This window comes from Sciurus carolinensis, chromosome 9 (assembly GCF_902686445.1).
Source record: "Sciurus carolinensis chromosome 9, mSciCar1.2, whole genome shotgun sequence".
NCBI lineage: Eukaryota > Metazoa > Chordata > Mammalia > Rodentia > Sciuridae > Sciurus > Sciurus carolinensis.
Genome location: NC_062221.1, coordinates 132,068,017 through 132,089,960, shown reverse-complemented (window position 1 = coordinate 132,089,960; position 21,944 = coordinate 132,068,017). Strand labels below are relative to the sequence as shown.

At 49.0% G+C, this 21,944-nt stretch overlaps 1 protein-coding gene across 3 annotated transcripts in view; it reads left to right on the top strand.

The window, feature by feature from the left end:
• Positions 1-21,944, top strand: part of Runx1 (RUNX family transcription factor 1) — a 230,826-nt gene that overhangs the window by 182,333 nt on the left and 26,549 nt on the right. For 2 of the 3 annotated variants that reach the window (XM_047563272.1, XM_047563271.1), the window contains one exon: positions 6,671-6,862. The exons of the other annotated variant lie outside the window; for it this stretch is intronic. In XM_047563272.1, the coding sequence (XP_047419228.1) occupies positions 6,671-6,862 (192 nt within the window). The remainder of the gene's footprint in view (positions 1-6,670; positions 6,863-21,944) is intronic. 3 annotated transcript variants of the gene reach the window in all.

Sequence of the window (21,944 nt, the reverse complement as noted above, 5' to 3'; positions counted from 1 at the left end):
TCGCAGACAGCACCACCATGCCCCGCGCTGATTCTCCTGGAGTAAGACGTGTCTCTAGGCCCCTCCGGTCAGTAGAAAATGTTTGTGGTACCTAAGAAGAGGTTGCATCTGGCAGACTTCTCCTGTGATTTGGTGTGACTTATCCACCTTGAGAAGGTAGGAAAAGGCTGCGACAGGAGGACAGAAGCCCTGCACAGAACCTGCAGCTGACAGGGGACTTAAATTCCCCTGCCACTGCCAGGAGGTGTGGGCCCCATTGTCTTCTAGCCCACTAGGAAGCGGGAGAGAGGGAGCCTGGGTCACCATTCAGCAGAGTGGCTTCTTTCTCGCCAGCTGCAGCCCCGACAAGTTCCGACCATATTTTAGGTCGCGTTTACCATCTCATTCCCTCTGGACTCAGCTGTGGGGCGACAAAGGGGCAGAGGAGGCAGGGGCAGGAGAACAGAATGTCCTGCTCAGTTAGGGAGACGGGAAAGGCTCAGCGGAGGCTCAAGGGCAGGGAGCAGAGGACCTCTGAGCAGATGGACTTCCAAGTCACTAACAGCCAAACGGCCACTGTGTGATAAGCCACTGATAGAACAGCAGAGAGAGGGAAAACAAGTGCCTAGGTCACCCTGTGCCGCGCTGTGGGCCACCAGCACTCAGGGAGGCAGGGCCCGCCAGGAGGAATCCCAGAGAGGAAGCCCTGGCGGGCACTGAGGTGAAGCTTTGAAGACCATCTTGACTGGCTCCCAAAGGCCAGGTATCTACCTGAAAGAGACAAAAAGGAGATTCTGAAAGTTGTAAGCAAGGTCATCTTAAGTCGTTCAAGAAAGACGGTGCTTAGAGTCGTCCAGCGAGAACCGGTTGAGTGGATAATCACAGCAGAAGTAATTGCTAGGGATGCTTTTAGAGCCCCTCAAAGTAATCCATCTTAGTCCTTTAATTCCAGGCTTCCAGATAAGGAGTCCGTGTGATGAAGAGACTTGCTCTCGTCCACAGCAAAGTTTGGAGGAAATGCAGATTTAGTGTGAGTGCCAGACTGGCGGTGACGTCTCCTGGTGCCGAGTCTCTTCTCCGGAGGGGAGAAGGATTACGGCACCTGCATTAGCACCCTGATCCTCAGGGTGCTTCGGGTCTTAGGCTGCATTTCTAGAATGGAACAAGTTTCCATGTGACCCCCTCTTGCCGTTCCCCAAAGTTCTCCCCCAGGTGGTGAGGCAGAGGTAACTTCCGACTGGAGGATCCAGGTTCGCCTTACAGGTCATCTGATTGTCATACCTGGGCTCCAGGAGAATCTGTCAAGTTATGCTGGGAGTGGACATTAGTTAGGTACCACCTACCCAGAAGGGAAGAGGACTTCCAGCTGCTCTGTATACATCAAAAACGTGGAAATAAAAAATAAAGGAAAGGACTGCCAAATAGCTCTCACCACATGAGGCCATTGCTCAGTGCCCTGGACACAGTCTAAACACAGTGGGAACAGACAGCTGGCCTCTGCTTTGGAGGCTTCTGCGATCTGCTGATTCAACCAACCACTAGTTGAAAATACGAACAAATATTGCCCCTGTACTGAACAGGTGAACACATTTTTGTTGGCTTTATTCCCTAATCACTATAGTATAACAGTTATTTACACGACGCTGACATTGCATTCGGTATTATAAATAGTCCAGAGATTATTTAAAGTACACAGGAGGATGTGCATAGTTATCTGCAAACACTTGGCCACTTATATAAGTGACTTGAGTGTCTGTGGATTTGGTATCCACAGGGTCCTGGAACCATTCTCCCAAGGGTACCGAGAGATGGCTATTTGGTATTTTATTTCCCAGCACACAGGTCAGCAAAGGGCAGTAGGTGCCCACAGGCAGCTCTCACCATCGGAGACGCCCCCCGGCCAGTACCTGCTCCTAGGTGTCGCCCTTGGCGGCTGTGGCGGCAGCACCTGGGATCTTACTAGAAATGCAAATTCTCAGGCCCCCCTACTCCAGACCCACAAGCCGGAACCTCCAGGTGCTGAAGTGCCTCCTTCAAGCCTGCCACCACACTGCCACCATAGACCAACCAGCACACAAGTGAGATTGTACAGGTATAGAAGGTGAAGTGCCCGCACTCCTGTCTTCTAGAACTGGAACTGCGTAGCACTGTGTGCAACTCATTATTTGGGTCCACGGAAACTTCTGTTTCTAGGAGCACTGAGTGTGAGTGTGTGTGGGTTGGGCTGCTGAGGGGCATGTGTTTTAGACCTGTGCTCTTCCTCTAACTAGCTGTGTGAGATGGGTTAAAGGGCACAACCTCTCTGAACTTTGCTTCCCGCATATCACTTAAAAAATAGGATACATTTCTTGGCCCTTCTCCAGTTTTGCCCAACAACCACTACAAAGCGTGCTATTCTGTTGGTTTCACAATATGAGAGATGAGGCTGTCTACATTTCTAGAACATTGGACTGTAAACATGCACTTGTGATAGACTTTAGGATATGTAATATACAGGACATTGTAATGTATTCACATATTTTACCCAACTACATGTTTTTTGTTTCATTACATATTGTATGTGTAATATGTAAATAATCTATAGTATTGGACAATGTTTCCCAACATTACATGAGCTGGAAGGAGGCTGGGTAACTTCACACCTGCGAGAGGTTTTCAGGAGGGATTACATTCACATTCAGTACTGTCACTTGAAAATCCCAATGGCCCTGAAGCCTAGAGGTTAGGCTGTTGCACAGGAAAGGTGAGCTGTCTCCACATGGATCAGTTTCTTCTCCCAAACTAAGTCCAAGAAAGGAAAAACCCCACCTTTTTCTATCTAGAGCCATGTAGTTAGTGTCAGGTTAATCAGCACACATCTATTGAAAAGCAGCTGTCCTTTGAAAAGTGAGAGTATGAAGTCCAGCTACCTTTCAGGAGAACCACAGTTTGTACACACGCATGCACACACGGGGCTCTCTTTAGTGTTATCCTTTCACTAGATTTTTCTCAACTGCTCATCATGCCAATGATTTGAGTACACACCTTCCTAGTTTTTCTGTTGACTCAAGAAAACTGTAAGCCCATGTCAGAAACATGGACTAACAAGTTATTGACTGCCAGGAAATGCCTTAGCCACTCTAGCCTAACTTTTCCAAGAAAGGGAGCAATTCAGTCATATCAGTTTTCCCTGATAGAAGATCATACACAATATTTCACTTACCACCACAGATCACAATGGCGTGTTGAAAAAGCCCCTTCAGTTATCAATGAGACATGCGTGCCCGCTCAGTCTAGTTTTTACGGGAGAAAAATGAAAGCTTGTCTCATTATCTGTCATAAAATATTGTAACACTTAGCAATACCCTAATGGGCAGCCATCCCAGGAAACTACAGGAATGTTTTTGTAATGAAGTAAAACATTTAGCAAATGGCATTCATTTATTTTTATTGTATTTTTCGTTCTTTTTGTGACTCTGCATATATAATAAAATTCCAATCAAGTACTTTTTCTCCATAAATGTAAAAATGGTAATGAAGGAATTTAGGATCCTTTTCAACTCTGTTTAAGATTCAGGGAGATAGCCCAGCGTGAAGTCTTGGGGTAGCCACAGTTTCAAGCAGCACCCCGTAAACATTCATGCCTGACTTTCAACACACTCAAAAGGCAGGTTGCCAACATGCATATGTTCGGGGCTGTATCGTAATTCTCCCAGGGGTTGATCCTGTGTTGAATTCCCTGTTGCTCTCCGAAGTCCCACCCTCAGTGAGGAAGCAGAAAAGTGAATTTCATAGTGAACATTTTCCATACTCCTCTATTTAAAATTCAGGGGGCAAATTGATGTTTTAATAGCACACAAGTACAGGAAACTGAAGACATAAAGCATCCATTTTCCCCCATCTGAAAGTGTATATCGGAAGCTCCTATATTTCATGCAAAATATTGCTATTTGGCACACAAAGCCTGGTGGTTTCGGAAAAGAAGAATTGGGTGTTCCTGGGCTCTAGCTCCTGAATGCATCTGGACCACACCTTGGGCTTGATGATGCTGTTCCTTTCCTGATGCCCTGAGCTGCATCTCCGTGGTGCTGTTGTGAGCCTGGGGGTCAAGTTCCCTCCAGAGGCAGCACGCTCCTCCCTCCTCCCAGAACACACGTGGGGAGAATGTGGAATGAGCTCTTCTCCAATCCTCTGGCATTAAACTCAGCCCCGAGAGTCTCGGGGCTTAGGGAATAGCTTAGAGTGAAGAATTGTTTTCTCTGAGAGTTATGCCTGAACATTCCTGCTAAAGCAGACAGCCATCAGTTAATCTCTGTAAATGACTACGATTTTGGCAGGTATCAGCGAGTACAGAAATGGTTCACATGTTAAAACTTTTTTTAAGCATAGGGTAATAAGAGGGACTAATAAAAATCACAGTCTTCTGTAGTGTGGGGTCGCAGTGGCTGCTGGAGATGACTTACCCCTGTTTGTGTTCTTGGTGGCACCTGTCCCCAGGTTTGCTGAGGCAGACACACCGATAGGCTTTCTTCAAAGACTGGCCGAAGAGGCCACCACACCCGACGCCATGCTTTGGGGACAGTCCTGTACACCTCATTCCCTGGGTCACCCACTGTCCTTCACACCGTGTTCTTCAGAAATGCCACCGGGTGCCCAAGGAATGTGAAGTTGAAATGTAGACAGAACCTGCTGGAAGCCCTTGCCGACCAGCATTCTTTCTGAGGCCGTAGAACACTCCAGAATCATGTTTCCTGACATTTTCTTTCCTTGACTCCTCACACCAGGCATCAGACTATAGTAGGCATTTAAAGGGCTAAATTATGTTTTAAAAGGTTTTTGAGTTGAAATTGTGTGTTGTTCTGCAAGGAAACTTCAGATTTTTATGTGACCAGGAAGTGAGGGTCTGTCATAAGAGGAGGGAGGAACTAGGAGGACTCCATTCAGGGACATGGAATTGGACCATGATAGAAATAGAATGTTCTAGAAAAGGACGTTTTTGTACCTCCAAGGGAAAGGGATGATGGGGGTTGCTCCCGGACCTGGCCCCTTTTGTTCACAGAACTGGTGCTTAAAATACTCAGCCCGTAAGAGGCCTCTCACATGTGAGCCGGCCGAGCCTGCGTGACTCAGGTTGTTTGCGTTTGACTCGAGTGTTGTGGGTTGGAGCCCTGAATCAGAGTCCAGATTTGCCTGGGTGACACATGAAAAGAAGGAGCGTTGCATTTGAACTACACAAATATTATGCTTAAGTATTTTTCCTCCTTTTGGAGCCAAACAGGTCTTGTTAATGATAAAATCACTGCAATATAGTGGGCCTTTTTTCTGGTCTGGAATTTGAGACAGTGTCAACTGTGCCAAGGGGCCCCGCAGCAGGAAGAACTGGCAAGCCGCGGAGATTTGGAACCATAACATGAGTTATACAATTTAATTTTATAATTGTAGTGATGGGGGACCAGGAGAAAATGTGCTGCTCTGGGTGGCAGCCCTACCCTGGACTGCGGGGAGTGGAGTTGGGGAGTCTTTCTCTTTAGGATTGGGACTTTAGGATCGGGACGGGGCAGGCAAGGAGCACTTTCTGGGGGCACAAGCCGGTGGTGTTTTGAGGCTGCTTGACAATCAGAGGATTTTTTGTGAAATCGGTCAAGGACCCTATCCAGACACACCTCAAGGGTGAGGAGGGAGCCAGAGGCCATCCTCTTTGAAAGAGGAATGAATTGCCAAGGCCCACTGTGGCCACTTTCCACATGGGAACCTCGGCTCTGCCATCTGTCCTTTAGCGACATTTTGTTGGGAGATTAAGAGACAAAGCCAGAGGCCCAATCCTCCTGGCACAACTCATGTGAGCACCTTGGCCAGCTGTTCCTGGTGACAGTGACACCTACTGTCCACAGAGACAGCGAGGGCCCACCCTCCCACTTTAGATTCCTGAACCAGCCTGTGGAAGCTCACCAGACTGACTGACTGCTTGCTCTGGGCTGCAGAGGGCCTGGGCTGGCAGGTCACCCTTCCTGTCCACTCCCTCATCGGGGTGCACCCAGAGAGTGGGCTTCGGGGAAGAAAGAGTAACCCTGAGGAGCCTGCCTGGAGCGGGAGAGGGGCCAGGGAGCACCCTGGATGCACCGCGCTGTGTGTTACAGGAAATCTGACCCCCAGGGGCTGTGGTTCACCACCACACCCCGCTTCCTGTTGGAAGGGGCGTGCTGCTGACCTCAGGGCCCACTCCTCTGCCGCTCAGGCCTGAGGGCCCTTGGGTTTGCAGTAGGGAGTGGCACCCTGGTGCCGCTGGGAGGGCACCTCTCCTGGCTAGCCCACAGCTGTGGCAGAGCGCCAGCGAGTAACACAGCTCCCTGCCCTGCTGCCACTGCCAGGGCCACCTCCCGTGTCCTCCTGCATATGTCCTGCCCAGCTGAGGGGAGCAGAGGGCAGGGTGAGGGCCAGGACCCCGGCCGGAGGACCACCCGTGGCCAGTGTGATGAAGGAGGCCCCAAGGAGGCCCCAGTCTGCTACAGGGACAATGACCCCGAATTCTCAGAGGCAGCCAGCCCCGGGGGCTGATGTCCGGCAAGTCCACGTTGGGGATGAGGGAAGGGGGAAGGGAAAGACGAGAAGCCCAGTTTTAGGAACTCCACAATACATTTTCTTATCTCTTCCCTCCCTCCTTCCCCATCTCCCTCTCTGTCTCCCACCCCTCCCCACCCACTCCCCACAATAGGACATCGTCAGAAACTAGATGATCAGACCAAGCCCGGGAGCTTGTCCTTTTCTGAGCGGCTCAGTGAACTGGAGCAGCTGCGGCGCACGGCCATGAGGGTCAGCCCGCACCACCCAGCCCCCACGCCCACCCCTCGGGCCTCCTTGAACCACTCCACTGCCTTTAACCCTCAGCCTCAGAGCCAGATGCAGGGTAAGTACCAGGGGGGGCGCGGCTCCCACCCACCCAGACAGCGCGACTTTTCCTGGATGCTCTAAGGGAGCCCCAGCCAGCAGCAGCACCGGGAGCTGGTTAGGAGTGCAGTCCCCAGCCAGAGCGCCACAGGATGCGCAGGTCGAGAAGCCCTGCCGCAGTGGCAGAGGAGATGTGGACACACACAGGTGCACACAGCGTCCCTCAGTATCTGTGGGCGATAGGGTCTGGGACCCAATGCAGATGCCAAATTCCATGGGTGTTCAAGTCCCTTACATAAAACGGCTTAATATTTGCATATCACCTACACATATCTTCCTGTATACTTCCAGCTATCTCGAGACTACTTGTAGTAGCTGATGTAAATGTTAAATAAGTCGTTGTAATAGTATTATTTGAGGAATTATGACAAGAAAAAACTCTAATGTTCAGTACAAAGTTTTTAAGAAAATATTTACAACCCATGGTTGATTGAATCCTTAGATACAGAACTGATGGATATGGAGGGCCAACTCTGTGTGTGTGTGTGTGTGTGTGTGTGTGTGTGTGTACACATACGTGCAATCTGGAATTTTTTTTAAGAATTACCTTTGGTTGTGCTGCTTTCTTGCTTACTCTTTAGGGATGGCAGACATCACACACACACACACACACACACACACACTTACACCTACACATGCGTGTCTAGCAAGGCGAAGGTGGGGATATTTCAAGTTCTCGTTGAATTCAAAGTATTCATGGGTTTGCTTCTAATGTGTGTTACTTTTTAAAATATTAAGAAGTAGTAAGAATGCGTGGATGACAATACCTCAAGCATAGTAGTTGCAAACCAATTAAGAATGCAAGTCCCCCCACCTCGAGGGGCCAGTCAGCGATCACAAAAATACTGTAAAATGCAATAATTACATAAAACCCTCTCTGCCAAATGAGATAACTCACATGGTTTATTGACACTGGAGAGACACCGATTGTCAATGCCACCTTGCTGCATGGTTCCAGTTCAGATATCCAAAATGCCGTCATTTTCTCTGTGCCATGCAGGACACAGCTGTATATGATACGGTCACAGTAACATTCCCTTCTCCAAGAAGCAGGCTGGTTCAATTCAAAAGAAAAGATAGACAGCACATCTGGAGAAGGGTGGGTAGCTCGCAGGGGATAGGGCAGCTCCTTGGGGGGTCGGCTTCCCCAGGCATTTTCTGCATGCAAGTTGTGTTGCGGGGTGCACAAGAGGCACCTGTTCATGAGGGTTTCTGGGCCATCCGCTTTCTTTGGGAGCTCACACACGTGGGGCTCTTGAAAGGCATGCCCACATCTTCTGCCGAGCACTATGGAAAGCCCAGGCTATTCGCTCTCGCAGTGAGGTTCCTGGGGGAGGTGACTTTTATTTGTGGAGAAAGTTCCCAAAGAAGTCTTCCCATATGATGAATCATGTACACGGTGCCCAGTGACCTGCCTGTAGGTAGCCCTTTCGTACACCAACAGAAACCTAAAACTTGAGGTTCGAGGCTCTCCCTCATCTGCGACCTCATTGTAGGTGTATTTAGAAAGCAGTCCCATGAAATAATCAGTTTCCTCATGCTTCATTATAAGCATTTATGATCATTCAAAATGTGCACACTGATTTTAAAGGTCCCACAATGCAAGTGCACGCGGCAAGCAAGGGCAGCTGGTGCGCATGTGAACTGAGAGATGGACTCTGGGCAGGAGGGTGATTTCTTCCTGATGAAAATAAAGCTCCCAAGGAGATTATTTTATCTTGTGTTTAGGATCATTTAAATTAACGTAAGTCATCTTCCAATTCAGTGTGTAAGATCAAAGGTTCATCTCATCGTTTCAGTGACCACTTGTACTGCTAGGCTGATAAAGGGATTTGCCTTGTCTCTACTGACTTCAGAAGGAAAAATATTAAGCATCTTTAAAGGCAATGGAAAATTCAATTGTAGGGAAGCAATCGAAATTGTCACCTTGAGTCTGCTGTGTTTCGGACGGTTTGGGTGAGGAGCAAATATAATCTGGTTTCTCTTTTCATCAGATATGCCTCTTTGTCAGGAAAAAAAGAAGAATGAGGGGGATGGGAAGGTGGTGGGCTGAGTTCTTTGTCCGCTGCAGGCAGCCCTCTTGGGCTCTGGGGTGGAGGCCGGGCCTTGGACCAGCATCTGAGCTCCTTGGAGGACTGTGTGCTTAGTGCCAAGTATCACCCCTTTCTTGTTCCTTTAAAAAACTTGTTACTTCTGCAACATCTAAGCAATCATGACTCGCTTTTAGAGTACCCTAGGGGCTTGGTTGCTACTCTAAAGAATGTGTTAACTATATTGCTGATGTTCTTTCTCTCCAAAATATGGATTTGATATGCAATACTTCACTTGTAAAATGGAAGGAACATCTTAGAAATGAGTGATCAAGATATTTTCTTTAAAACTACTTTTCCTCCCTCTTTTCCCCTTACTTACACTTCCCGCCTCCTTCTGTCTCCTTCCTTTCCACACTCCATCTCTTTCTCTCTCTTCCTATAAGAAAATGCTGTTACACACAAGTAGAGTTCTGAGTAGCCCCCTTTTTTTTTTTTGAAATTAGAAGTTAACAGGGATGATACTCAAGTCTCTCTCACCAGGACTTCACTTTATTCTCAACGTGAGGAAAATGGTTGATTTCCAGAGTCAGCCTAGAGCATCCAGATTAAGATGATACTTTAAGAAACTTCTTTTTGAAATAGCAGCAGTAGTTTGAAGAAAAGTGGGCAGGGCAGCCCTTCAGTGGTGCTGTGTGAATGTTTTTCTGCTTTACAGAGATTCTGTAACTGGGGACTCGGGGGTTGCTGTGGTTCACAGAGAGGCTGGGGATGCTGCCTTGCTGGCTGCTCTGCAGGAGGCTTAAGCTAGCTCCTCTGTTAGCAGGAAATCACTGATACTGAAGAGCACCTCTGTTTATCTAGAATCAGATGTGCTTCAGAATCACTCAAAATAGACACCTCGAATGAGCTGAAGCGGGTGCAGATGGAGAGGGGGCAGGTTGCCATGCCACCAAACCACTGTTTGTTTGTTGAGGTTTTAACAAGGGCTGAGGTTAATTTCAACTTCCTATTTTACCAGGTCTTAACATTGAATAGAAAGCCATTTTGTCATGGCCTCATGTTTATGCAAGTCGAGAAGTCATTGACTTCTACCGTCGAGTTTCAGAACTCTCATATTCCTTTTAATACAGGGGACAGGGCAGATTCTAAGAGCTGGGGTCCAAGGCCTGTTTGGTCTCACCTCCCATTGAGAGATGGCATTGGGCAACCCGAGTGAGTCATTTTAAGATTTTAACTCTGATTTACCAAATCTGAGGAACCACATTGAAGGCCACGTGACTTCCTCCTTCCTGGGAGATGAGGCTAGAGCCACACAGGCTGGTGTAGAACACGGTCAAGTCCAGCTGAACTGAGGCAGTGTTGCTGTTGCTGTGTCCCCTGGGTACTGGGAGCATCTCCCCACAGGCTTCGGCTTCCGCTGGCCTAGTTGGGGTGCGGCAGGGGCAGACCTTGGTCTGCCTTGTTCCGTGCTCACGCAGTCTCTCGTGGTTAATAGGAAAGCTGAACCTCGGAGGTTAAAAACTGCCCACCTCCTCCAAACCCACAAGCTTGGACTCTCATTCAAACCCAGGCCTTTCTGGCAGTTTGTGAAGCCAGCACAGGTGGACTGGAAGTCTCTCCCAAGCTTGTAGTTGGGTCAAGGATGGATTAGCGACAGGACTGACCAGTGTTGAGGCGACAGATGGGAAGGTATTGGGCAAGCCGCTCACAGAGCCGTCCTGTGCCAAATGTGTCACGATTCAGGGTTGATATATGATAATGATAACTCTGGGGTCTCTGGTTGGTGTCTTACTAAACTGTCCCCTTTTGGTACATTTGTACATTTTTTTTTGTACTGGTGTTTGGGGGTTGAACCCAGGGATGCTTAATCTCTGAGCCACATCCCAGTCCTTTATTTTATTTTTTTATTTTGAGACAGGGCCTCACTAAGTTGCGGAGACTGGCTTTGAACTTGCTGCTGGGATTACAGGTGTGCCACCTGTACATTTGTTGTGTACATTTGTTTTTAAAGATGGGGAGAAAAGACAACTCAAAATAATGAGCCTCTGAGCATGCATGAAGGGGGATGCACAGGCAGAAAGAAGGCCCCCAGCCACTCTGCTTCCTTTGAGGGGGCAGCTGCCTTCCTGGGGATGCGGCTTTCTTGCGGGGTCCATTGGAACCAAAGCCTCTTTACTATCCAAACCCAGGCAACATCTGATCAGCTTGTGGGAGAATGGGGGGTGCCTCCCCTGGAGAGTTCCATGTGGCCAAGGGGACCCTGTCTTCCGAGATCATTGTCTGGTTTTCAGTATTTCAAACCAGTCTTGTAGTGATAGTTCTCTTCCCCCAAAGTTAACATTACTTTAAGCAGGTTGCTTTCTCTTGCTTCCGTGAGGTACTCAACAGCCTCGTTTCTCAGTTGTGCGGGGTTCCTCATTGTCAGCTGATTCTCTGTGTCGACAAACTTTCCCACCCTCCTGTAGGGAGTGCAGGTACAACCCCTGATTCCAGGGAGCAATGCCAGAGAAGGAGATGAGAGGCCTGGGGGCCTCTTGCCCAGAAAGCTCCAAAAAATGGCATGAAGTCCCTTCCCAGACATGCAGGAAATACCAGCTGCAGAGCATTACCCACCCCTTCTCGTTCCCTCCTCCCCAGCCCTCCCGTCTTTTTCTTCTAGCAATTCTAGAAGTTTGAGAACAAAGCCGGGTGGTGGGGGCATTGATTACCATGGAATTAGATGTGACCAGAAATTCTCATATGGAAATCTATGAATGATCATCAGTGATCACACAGAGCCAAACATTCAATGCTAGAAACCAACTTATAAGACCTGCTTGTAATGTGAAAATGCAAGATTTCAAGATTTCATTTTTTAAAAAACCCCTCTGGTCTAGATGTAGTAGGGCTTGGGAACCTGAAGATCTCTAGCACCAGAACCCGTGGGAAAAGCAGGCCTGGGCTCGGTGTTCCCAGCAAACTAAGAGGGAAGGTGGGGAGGGAGGGAGGAAAGACGGAGGAAAATGGAAAAGGAGGGGAAGAAAGGGGAAGGAGAGAGAAAGGAAGACCTGGAGGGATGAGTGCAGAACAAACACATTCTATATTCTTGGCTGGTGCAACACGAACTAGAAGATAAGGGACGTGGGGAGACATCAAAGTAAGGAACCCACTGTAGACATGGAGAGATGAAGAGAGGAGACAGGAAAAGGAGCCGCTGGTCCTTGCCTCCGGTCCCCCTGTGCCATTTGTCTCTGGAGTCCAGGTAGCCGACATTCTTGCTGGCTAGTCACTCCCTGGGGTTGCTTCGTGGTGCTTAGAGTGGCCAGGCCTTATGTGCCTTCTCTGATGTCTACGGAGAGGCACAGGGACCAACCCAGTCCCCAGAACAGACCATTCCAGTGCCTGCGACATATTTAAGTACTTACAGCTAAGTACTTAATAAGTCAGCCCTTCACAGGGGCTGCCAGTCTGTGACCTCTCCACACGCTCGGAATCGCGACCCACATTTTAGCAGGCTTCCTTCGCAGACCTAATGTTTCCATGGGTATCATTCGGAATGGTCAGACCGTGTTCTCGGGAGCACGCTAGTACCTTCTGGGCCTCTATTCTAATTAGAAGGGGGAAAGATTTTACTTTAGGGCTTGATCTTAATGATAAGCTATTCTGAGGAGCTGTACAGGTTCCAAGCGTTTCCTTGATGCTTGTGAACCTAGAGGCCGGGAACACATGTGCATTAAAAGGTTTTGTTGGGAAGAAGCTTTGTTTTTAACAAAGCTGTAGTTGGTGCACTTATTTGATATTGATACTAAACAGCAAGACCATTAGGAAGATAGCAGAGCAGAAGGCTAAGAAGGAGGGTCCAAGAGGCAAACCATCTTGGTCCTCCTAAACTGGCCTCTACCACATGTGCTATAGGACTTTTGGCAAGATACTTAACCTCTTGAAGCCTCAGTTTCCTCATCTGAAAAATGGGAATTAAAACTATCCTTGCAGCTCATACAGCCATTGGGAAATGTAAGGCAAGGATGTTAGAACCAGCCCAGAGAACACTTAGGAAGAGCCAGCATCACAATTGGCATTGACAATACCAAGCATATTGGTTTTGTGTCACTGCTACAATGAAGTTCCACAGATTCAGTGGTTAAAACCACAGAAATTTGTCCTCTCACAGTTGAAACCAGAAGTCCAACATCGAGGTGTTGGCAGGACCAGGCTCCCTCTGCAGGCTCTAGAGGAGGAGTCTTCCCGCCTCTTCTAGGCTTTGGTGGCTCCAGGCGTCCCTTAGTTTGTGACTTTGGTGGCTCCAGGTGTCCCTTAGTTTGTGGCTTCATCCCTCCAGACTCTTCTTCTTCCCTCTTTACATGACCTTCTCTGTCTCATCTCTTCCTCTGTCTCTTACAAAGACACATGTCATTGAAGTTAGGCCCCACCCACAAAGTCCATGGTGACCTCGAGATCTTTCACATAATTATACCTGTGAAGATCCTTTTCCCAAATAAGACCCCTTCACAGTTCTGGGGGTTGGAACACGGGCCCCTTTTCCAGGGCCACCATTCAACTCACCACACCCAGGTCATTAGCCAGTGGCATTCAGGTTTGTCCAAATATAGCTTGTGCATGTCCATCCCCCATGACAGGTATGGTGGACAGTGACTGGGAACGCAAGGCCATGTGCCTGCACACCCCAGTCTCATCTTCCAGCCGTTAGCATCTCAGTCCACCCCTTGCTGGTTAGTGCTATGCACTTTCATTTCCCAGTCAGAACACGTGATTTCTTTTCTTTTTTTCTTTTTTCCTAGATAAGGTAAGACATTTTTCAGTATTTTCTCGAACTCCCATACAAATGCAAACAGAGGCCCCCAATAGTGGTAGGGAAAGGGAGGTTTCCCTGTGTCTAGGAAGCAAAACAGGAGACCTGGGTGCCTCTCACCCTCGTCCCCAAAAGCCCACAGCAGCATAAATATCAATAAGCAGAGCAGCAGAAAAGGACAGAAAGACCAAAGCCAGCCAGCTGGGATGGACTCAAGGATATGACCTCCTGGACGAAGCTGAATCTATTACTGTTGTTTTGAAACAAGCTGCCTTTTTAACAAATGGTTTTACTGCAAAGCATCGTTGCCGGACATCTGTTTCAAAGGAATAGTGGTTTACTTTGCATATCTCATTATCCCACATTTACAAATCACCTGAAGAGAGTCTTTCAAATAGGAATATTCATCAGAGAAATTTTGATGGTAGCCATGAAGTCATATCAAAGTTTAGCAAAAGTTTGTGCCAAGAGAAGAGCAAACTCTACATTAGCTATGAAAAATGGCCCTTACAGACCTAGTTCTTCAAACTGAGGTGGTTTTATTCATTTGCATTATTATTTGTTATTTTCGGACTCTTTAAAATCCAGCATTTGGGATTTAAATTGTGCAGGGGGTGGGGGGACTGCAATTGCTTGTCTGTCCTTATTTCCCTCCTGCCCTCCGAGTGCCCCAGCCTGACTTTCAGGGGACATGGAGTGAGGCAAGGGACTTCCCCACGCCAACAGCCGCTTCTGTGCCTGTGTGAGCCATATATTCACATCTCCCTTTCAAAGCTCAGCCCGGCCTGGACCTCTTTTTTCTCCAGTGCCAGTTGTTTTGGAGATTAAAGATACAGGATTGCAAAAGGCCCGCAAATAAAATCTTCACTGACAAACCCAGTTTCTTTCCGTAGACTTTTCTTCTACCACCTCTTCCTGGCAGAACATTGTACATTGTACATTTAGAGATTCAGTTACCATCTACAGGAAGTAAGACAAAATAATAATTTTTTAAAATAGCAGAGCTCACCCCCAAAGCAAATATTAGTCCGGGGTGTATATCTGTTGCCTCTCTGTGCACTCCTGAGAATTGACGGAGGGACAAAGGAATGGACCACTGATTTCTGTTAAGCAAGCTACGAAAAGTCTCGAGGTTTAGTTTTAGCCCATCCCAGCTCTCCCGAGTAGCACGAGAAAACATTTTCTGTTTAAAAATATATAAGCATTTTCAAGAGGAAACATTAAGTGCCTAAATGAGCCAGGGGCAGGAGAGCCTTCTCCAGAGGAAGGCTAAGCTGCCACAGCCCTGGGCACCATCATTATCATTAAGTCATACCACCTCCAGGTCGTGTTGAGGGTTTAGAACTTTCTGAATAGAGTTGCAAGATTTGGAAAGTCATCTTCCAATTCTGATCTCTCTGTATCGTATCATAGCTAACTACCCCCTGTGGAAAGGAGTTGCTCTTCCTAAAGATGGAACTCCCTGCTCTTCCTCCTGGAGGGAATCAGGTGGACTGGGTGGAAGGACACTGCATCTCATGTACCCTACAGCTAATGGGTGGCATGAGACCTGAGCTTGAAAGCACAATGGGAACTGGGATGGTGCCTGTGTCACCCCGCCATCTTGGTTCTACCATGCAGTCCGAATTGGGCCACTGACTTGAGGCTCCTTAGATCAATATAATCCAGTCTGTTTAACAAGACTTGGGCCACTGTAGTGAGCAGCCAGGTCCTTCTGGAAGTACAGAGGAGGATGCACTTGGGAGTCACTCCACTGGTGTCCTAAGTGCCGAGGGTCCTCAGGGAAGTCTGTGGGTCAGTACCACCTTGAGTGTCCGCACCTCACCCGTAGTTCTCCCAGCTCTGGAAGTCACTGGTTACTGCTTAGGAAGGAGTTCTCTTTACTCAGCACCGATAGGTGTTCAACCTGAGTCATTCCAAGGCCAGACCCAAGCAAGACCCAGAGCACATCCACTGTGCCAATTCCTCATTAGAAGGGCTGCTTCTGTAGTTTTAAAGGAGCATCTTGATTTCAAAAGGGAGGAAGACATCATGTGACTAGGGATGCATTTCTTGGTGTTGCCAGTCATACGAGGGGAATGGACTTGGATGTTTTATGAAGTCTCAGGGGATGACAGCACTGTTGTGGCCACTCTCACTCCATTAGTGCATCTCTCTGAACATATCAGATGGCAAATTATATAATGATAAAGTTATTAAAATATCTGTAAAAGTCAGCACAAGCTCAAGGGCTTGACTTGGCCTTTCTGCCCGTTAAGTGGTTTATTTAGATCTCTTGTCTCAAGGTCTGTTAATCTTCATCTGTACTTTGTTGTAAATTGCTTGCTACGTGGAACAACCATAATTGCCTCGGTTTTAGGACACACTTCTGCTGGTTACCCAACAAGGCTGGAATCCTAAGGATGAACGCAGAAGTGTTTGGAATGGGAGATGCACACCCCCGCCCCCCGCCTTTTGAAACTGTAACGTGTCCGTGATTGTGTCTGCATCTGGGTTGTTGTTGGAGCAGTTGAGGCAGCAACATTATAACAAGGACCAAGGGCAATAATAAAACAATAATATCTCACATCAATAGAATGGATTCATATAGGCAGTCCAACCACCAAGGTGCATGTTAGGTTGGGAGAAGGTTCTGCCTTCTCTGTACATGACCTGGCATGGTCTCCCTTGTCACTCATGTAAGTGATTCACTAGGTGGCCTGAAACTCTAGTGTTCTGTGCTTCTAGACACTGCAGTACCTAAGAATTAATGTTCCTCCCCTGACACTCATAGGGAAGCCAGGAACAAGGCCCCCAGAGCCCCTCGCTCTTCTGCCTCCGAGGGAGGCTATTTTGAGGGTGGGGTTGATATTTTCCTGTGGATCAAGCTTTGAGAGGCTCTGAGCCACCATATGTTGTCTAAATAAGAGAAGTCATTGCCCAGACGTGGATCTGTTTAATTTAATATAATTTTCCACAAATTACAAAGCATGACTTTAAAATTCAATTTGTGTAAAATTACGGATGGCCAATTCAGGTGGAAGGGAAAGGAAATCTTGTTATTTGTATTCCAGAATCTCTTCCCGATTTCCTCATTTGATTCTTTCACGCCTTGGGGGGAGGGGGATGGATTAGCAGGTCTATAAGGAATTGCTCTTATTTTCAAACTTTCTCCCTGGTCATTCATGGCTCCCTCCAAGAAGGACACAGCAGCCTAGAGATGTCAAAGCAGAATGCCAGCTCTCTGTCCATCCATCCCACGAACCAGGATAGAGCTGTTCTTTCCATCTTATCATCAGAAAGGCCTCAAATTAGACTTGGGGCCTCCCAGAATGCACTTTATAGGAAAACTGCAGGTGGATCCATAACACTAACCCTAGAGTCCGTGTGGAAGATGTTGGACATGGGTTGTGTGACCTTGCAAGAAGCACTTATGTCCTCTGTGCCTGTGTTCCCATCTGTGAGCTGGTCATGGTAACGACAGTACCTAACTCCTGGGACAGCTGTGAGGACCTCGCAGGTCAGCACGCGCAGAGCACCAGCGGCGGTCACAATACTTGTGGGGACTGTGCCCTTGAAGACAGGCAGTGGTATTGTCCATGTGACTCTCGCTGCTCTCACCGCTGTCACCGGTGGCGCTGGTGTGTTGCCAGAGCGTGGTGTCTCTGTCCGTCCAGTCCTGCGGTGTCTCTGTCCAGTCCTGCCTCGGCTGCTCTGTGGCGATGGCCGTTCACATCTCCTTATTCCTCAGCAGTGACTGTAGCCCGGGGATGAGGAAGTGCTGGTTTTAGTGGTGTTTTCATTTGAGTGTTGTTTCTGTGGGAAAACTCACAGGGTCCACAAGGCCAAATGAGAATTTAAACTGTAAAGTTGAGAGAGAACTTCACCTTCTTGGCTCAAAGCTCTTTATTTTACCCAAGAGGTTCTAGAGACGCAGAGAGGTTTGGTGAATGGCCCTGGCGATGGTGGTCCTGAAATCCTAGTCTTCCGGCTCCTGGCCCAGGGCACACTTCCCACTGGCGGTTTAAATCTGTGCTCAGTATGGAACTTTCATGTGGGCATTTAACCGTGCTCAGCGTTACTCTGTCTTTTTCTAGAAATATGCTTTTCCTCAATGCGATGATCGGTCCCCCTGGTTTGATTTGGTATCATAGCTTCTTTGTATCTCCCTTTTTTTTTTTTTTCGTACTGGGATTGACTCAGGGGCTCTTAATCACTGAGCCACCTCCCCAGCCCTTTTTATTTTTTTATTTTGAGACAGGCTCTCCCTAAGTTGCTTAGGGCCTCACTAAGTTACTGGGGCTGCCTTTGAACTCAGGTCCTTCTGCCCCAGCCTCCCGAGTCTCTGGGATTACAGGCGTGCACCCCTGCACCCGGCCGTATCCATTTTTTTCAATGTTGAATTTCACACTTGTGGGACTAGGGATTTTTAAAACGAGCAGGGACAGAGTCTCCTTCTCCAAACCACCCTCCGTCCTTTTCAGCCCTGCTCCCTGACTTGAGAGGAGAGCAACAGCTGCCATGGAGTTGACAGGTTACTTCCTGCCACAGGGCCCACGTGGGCAGTGGTCAGAGATGACCCCTCACCCATCCCGTGACTTGCATGAATTGGACACATTCAAGAATGTGAATGGTCAGTCTCTTTGGCATTTTTAATGAACCATCTACAAAAGGATTTCTTTGAACCAAGTTTCACCTTCCTGTGTGATTTTAAGTAAATACCTCTCTCTGCTGATTCCGCCCACAAGCCGGGCCCTTTAAGCCTGCTTGCGGCTGTGGCTTGGGCTGTCGGGCCAGAAGAAGGACAGCAAACAGGTGTGTAAGTGTGAGCAGAGCCCAGGAGCCACAGCTGTGGGAACGCCAGGCGGCTCTGGCAGGCTGAGGCTGGGAGGGGTTGAAGGTTGGTGCCTGAATGACAGTCCCCTTGTCCCAGTTCAGGACACCACTGCCAGCTTCATGCCATTTACCCACTAAAAAGTACACAGCAGAGGGTGAGAAAGCTAAGGCCAGATAAAGGCCCCCTGTGGCAGCCATGTCCTTGTCCATGAATTCAGGGTCAGGGTCATGAATAGCAGGGCCAAAAGCCACCCTGGAATGTCACAGGAATTAGCAGCGACCCAATGCCCTTCTCTCAGAGGTGCTGGAGAGATCCCTGCATTGATGGAGTGGCTTCTGGATTCCTTTCCGTCACTGAGACTCGGTTGCTCTGTCATCCTCTCTCCTAAACTTACTTACTAGTTTACTGGGAGGAACAGGGACTGGAGACCAGTGCTCATCAGCCAAAGGGACCTTCCTCTCCACCTCCACCTCCCACAGCTCATGGCTCTTGACATGTCACGCCCACACTCTCAGGGACTTGTGCCCCGGGCTTGCCTCAGTGGTCTGAAAACTACAAGTTTCTAAAGAAGAAAAGAAGGGGGATGCTGGGAGATGGATGTCCCTCGGAAGCACAGTGGTCTGAGGTGTTGAGACTACTCTCCCAGCGGTAGTGATTTCTCCTGATCTGGACAGTTTTTATGGTGACTTTGAACTTGTGACCATTGGAGATGAATGAATCATAGAAAGCTCAACCATCATGGGATGGTCAGCCCCCTCCTTAAAGAGATGAGCAATGGAGGCCCAGAGAGGTAAGTGACTTGCCTCAGGTCACACGGACAGCATGCTTATTCTAGTGCTCAGCTGTCCTCTCCCATCCTCCCCAGTTTGAAGGCATTCCTGGTGTTTGGAGTAGCAATGTGAACCGTCCTGAGCAGTCCCTTCAAAACAGCACTTAGGCAAAAGAGGGGCTGTTGGAACAAGATAGGGCAAACCCCAGAGTGCCTCTGCATACGGCTCCACCCAGGTTCTCATCTTTATATTACAAAAAAAAAAAAAAAAAAAAGTCTCAAATAACCCAAACAGGCAGAGTCTGATCTGCAGACAGTCTGCAGGCACCTGCCCAAGAAGCTGCCGGTCGGCTGGTCCATCCTCCTCTGATTTATGTTGTGTGTGCTAAGCCTTAAATTGTTGAGTCTCTGGCTGGCTGCAGTGGTATTACTGGAGGGTTGGTGCATGTTTTTAGCTCACAGAGCTGGCTCTGGTACTGGAGGTGTTGGCCCCGAATCAAGTCCAATCTCACACCTGTCTGAGACAATGAGCGCCTTGTTAGACACATCTCCAGTCCAGGCGGCTCAGCCTGCTTATTTTCACATTCAGAACCAGGAGGAGGGGTGCCTGGGAGCAGGGGGACTGGGAGAGGCCAGGAGGAGACTTGGAAATACGGGGGTCCCCTCCCCCTTCTGCACTGCCTCCCCAGATTTTATAAACTTTTCCTTATTTTTGGAAATTCAAAAACAAACAAACAATACCAACAGTAGTCCTCTTATTAAGGAGAGTTTCCTTCTGCAAAACAAGGAACTTGAGGCCTGTTATAGAATAAATTCCCAGTCACCATGGGGGTTGAGCAGCCCAGTGGAGAAGCTGGGTGTGTGGGGAGCACGCAGACCCAGCTTGACCAGCGCTGAACCTTGGGCCTTCCACCACTGACCAGCCTGTCCGGGAGGTTTTCTCTTCTTATTTTCCTCCTCCTTTACTAACATTGCAGCAACTGGAGCAGAAAGCAGAAGGGAACTTTTCCCCCAGCTCCAGATTTTTCACTGATGAAATAGCAAATGGTTCTATCCCAGTTCAGCCTTCTGTCCCATGTGATCAACAGAGAACAGAGCCGGCCACCAGCACCTGTGTCTGCAGGCCCTGTGGAAACCCTCCCTCCTGAGACCCTGACAGAGGCAGCTCCTTCCAGGTTGGCCTCCCTTCAAGGATCCTTAGTCAATCAAAGCCACCCTGAAATGACTTATTTTTCCTAGAACCACACAGTGTTCATAGCCCACACACGGGCTCATAGGATAAGGTCAAGAAAAGAGTTTTCCAAAGTTATAAACCTGCCTTTTGCAGTGAGACCCCCGTGGGGAGCCCACACAGGAGCACATGGGTTGCTCCCACAGAGCTGCCCTGGCCCAGGGCCTTTAGTTGTTCCACAAAGTCCCAGTGCCCTTCACAGTGACGGAGGCGCTGACCTCCCTATTGGGCACTGAGGTGCCCATGGTCACTCTCTTCTGCTTTTCCTACAAGGAGAAACAGGAGGCCATCCTTCTCACCCTTGAACAATTTATTAATTCTCTGACCACATCACAGACTTTGAACTTCAGCCTGGGAGAAACGGCAAAGCGCACGTGCATGCCGTTCACTTCACTGGAGACCCCGACCTGCCAGAGATGAGGCGGGGCCAGTCGGTCTCTGTGGCATTAATCCCTGGGCTCGGCCACCTTCCGTCTCTACGTGGAGGTTCCCAACCTCCCGAGAAGGACAAAGGACAGCTTTTCAGAGACGGCAGAGTGAGACAGCGTGAACAGCCATGGGACATGGGAATTCTGGGGACTTCAGGCTGCCCTCTGACCTGGGGTGAGACCCTCTTTGTGACCCTGAGTGACAATATGTGTGAAGACCCTGTGGCTTCACACGTGGACCTTGTCACACAGACTTCCTCACCCGGTGCTCTTGGCAGGGCCCACTCAGCTTGAGCCTGTCCCCTTTAGAGGGACACGGCATAGGAAGCAAGCAGATGCCACCTTTTCTACCTGCTGATGGCCAGGGAGGGCCTGATAGAGGAGCCAGAGATCCGCCCATGGAGCTGCTCCAGCCACGCCGCCACGCTCGGGGCCAGGAGCTGCTCCGTCCTCCTCCACCCATCCACGCTCTGAAATGACCAGCGGTTGGGCAGAAAGGAGCCTGGGCCCCGAGGTGACTGAGCTGCCATCCTGTTCACGGGCTTTCATCCATGCTGGCCTCCTACCCAGGAAGCCCCTTCCTGTCACCACCCCACGCCACCCCCAAATCCTGCCGATCGTCAACGCACCGTAACTGCACTGTGTCCTTCAGGACATCTCTGTCCCCATGGAGCTGCAGGCTGACTCCTCTGCCAGGTTCCCGGACCACTCGGGTCCTCTCACTTTGACATCTCCCCCTACATGGCCCTCTGCTGTCACCAGAGAGGTCGTGTGTGTGAGCGCTGCTTCCCGGTCATCTCGGGGGGCCCTTTCCTTTGTGCTGCGGGGTGATCAAAGCCAACCACCCCCCGATGAGAAGGCAGCACTGCGTACATCCCTCCCCTCCCAGAGCCATCCGGGCTCTGAGGCCAGCAGGTCAGGAGAATCCCAGGAGGGCTGGTGTCCCTGTCTTACTACCCTGGGCCTCCAGGATGC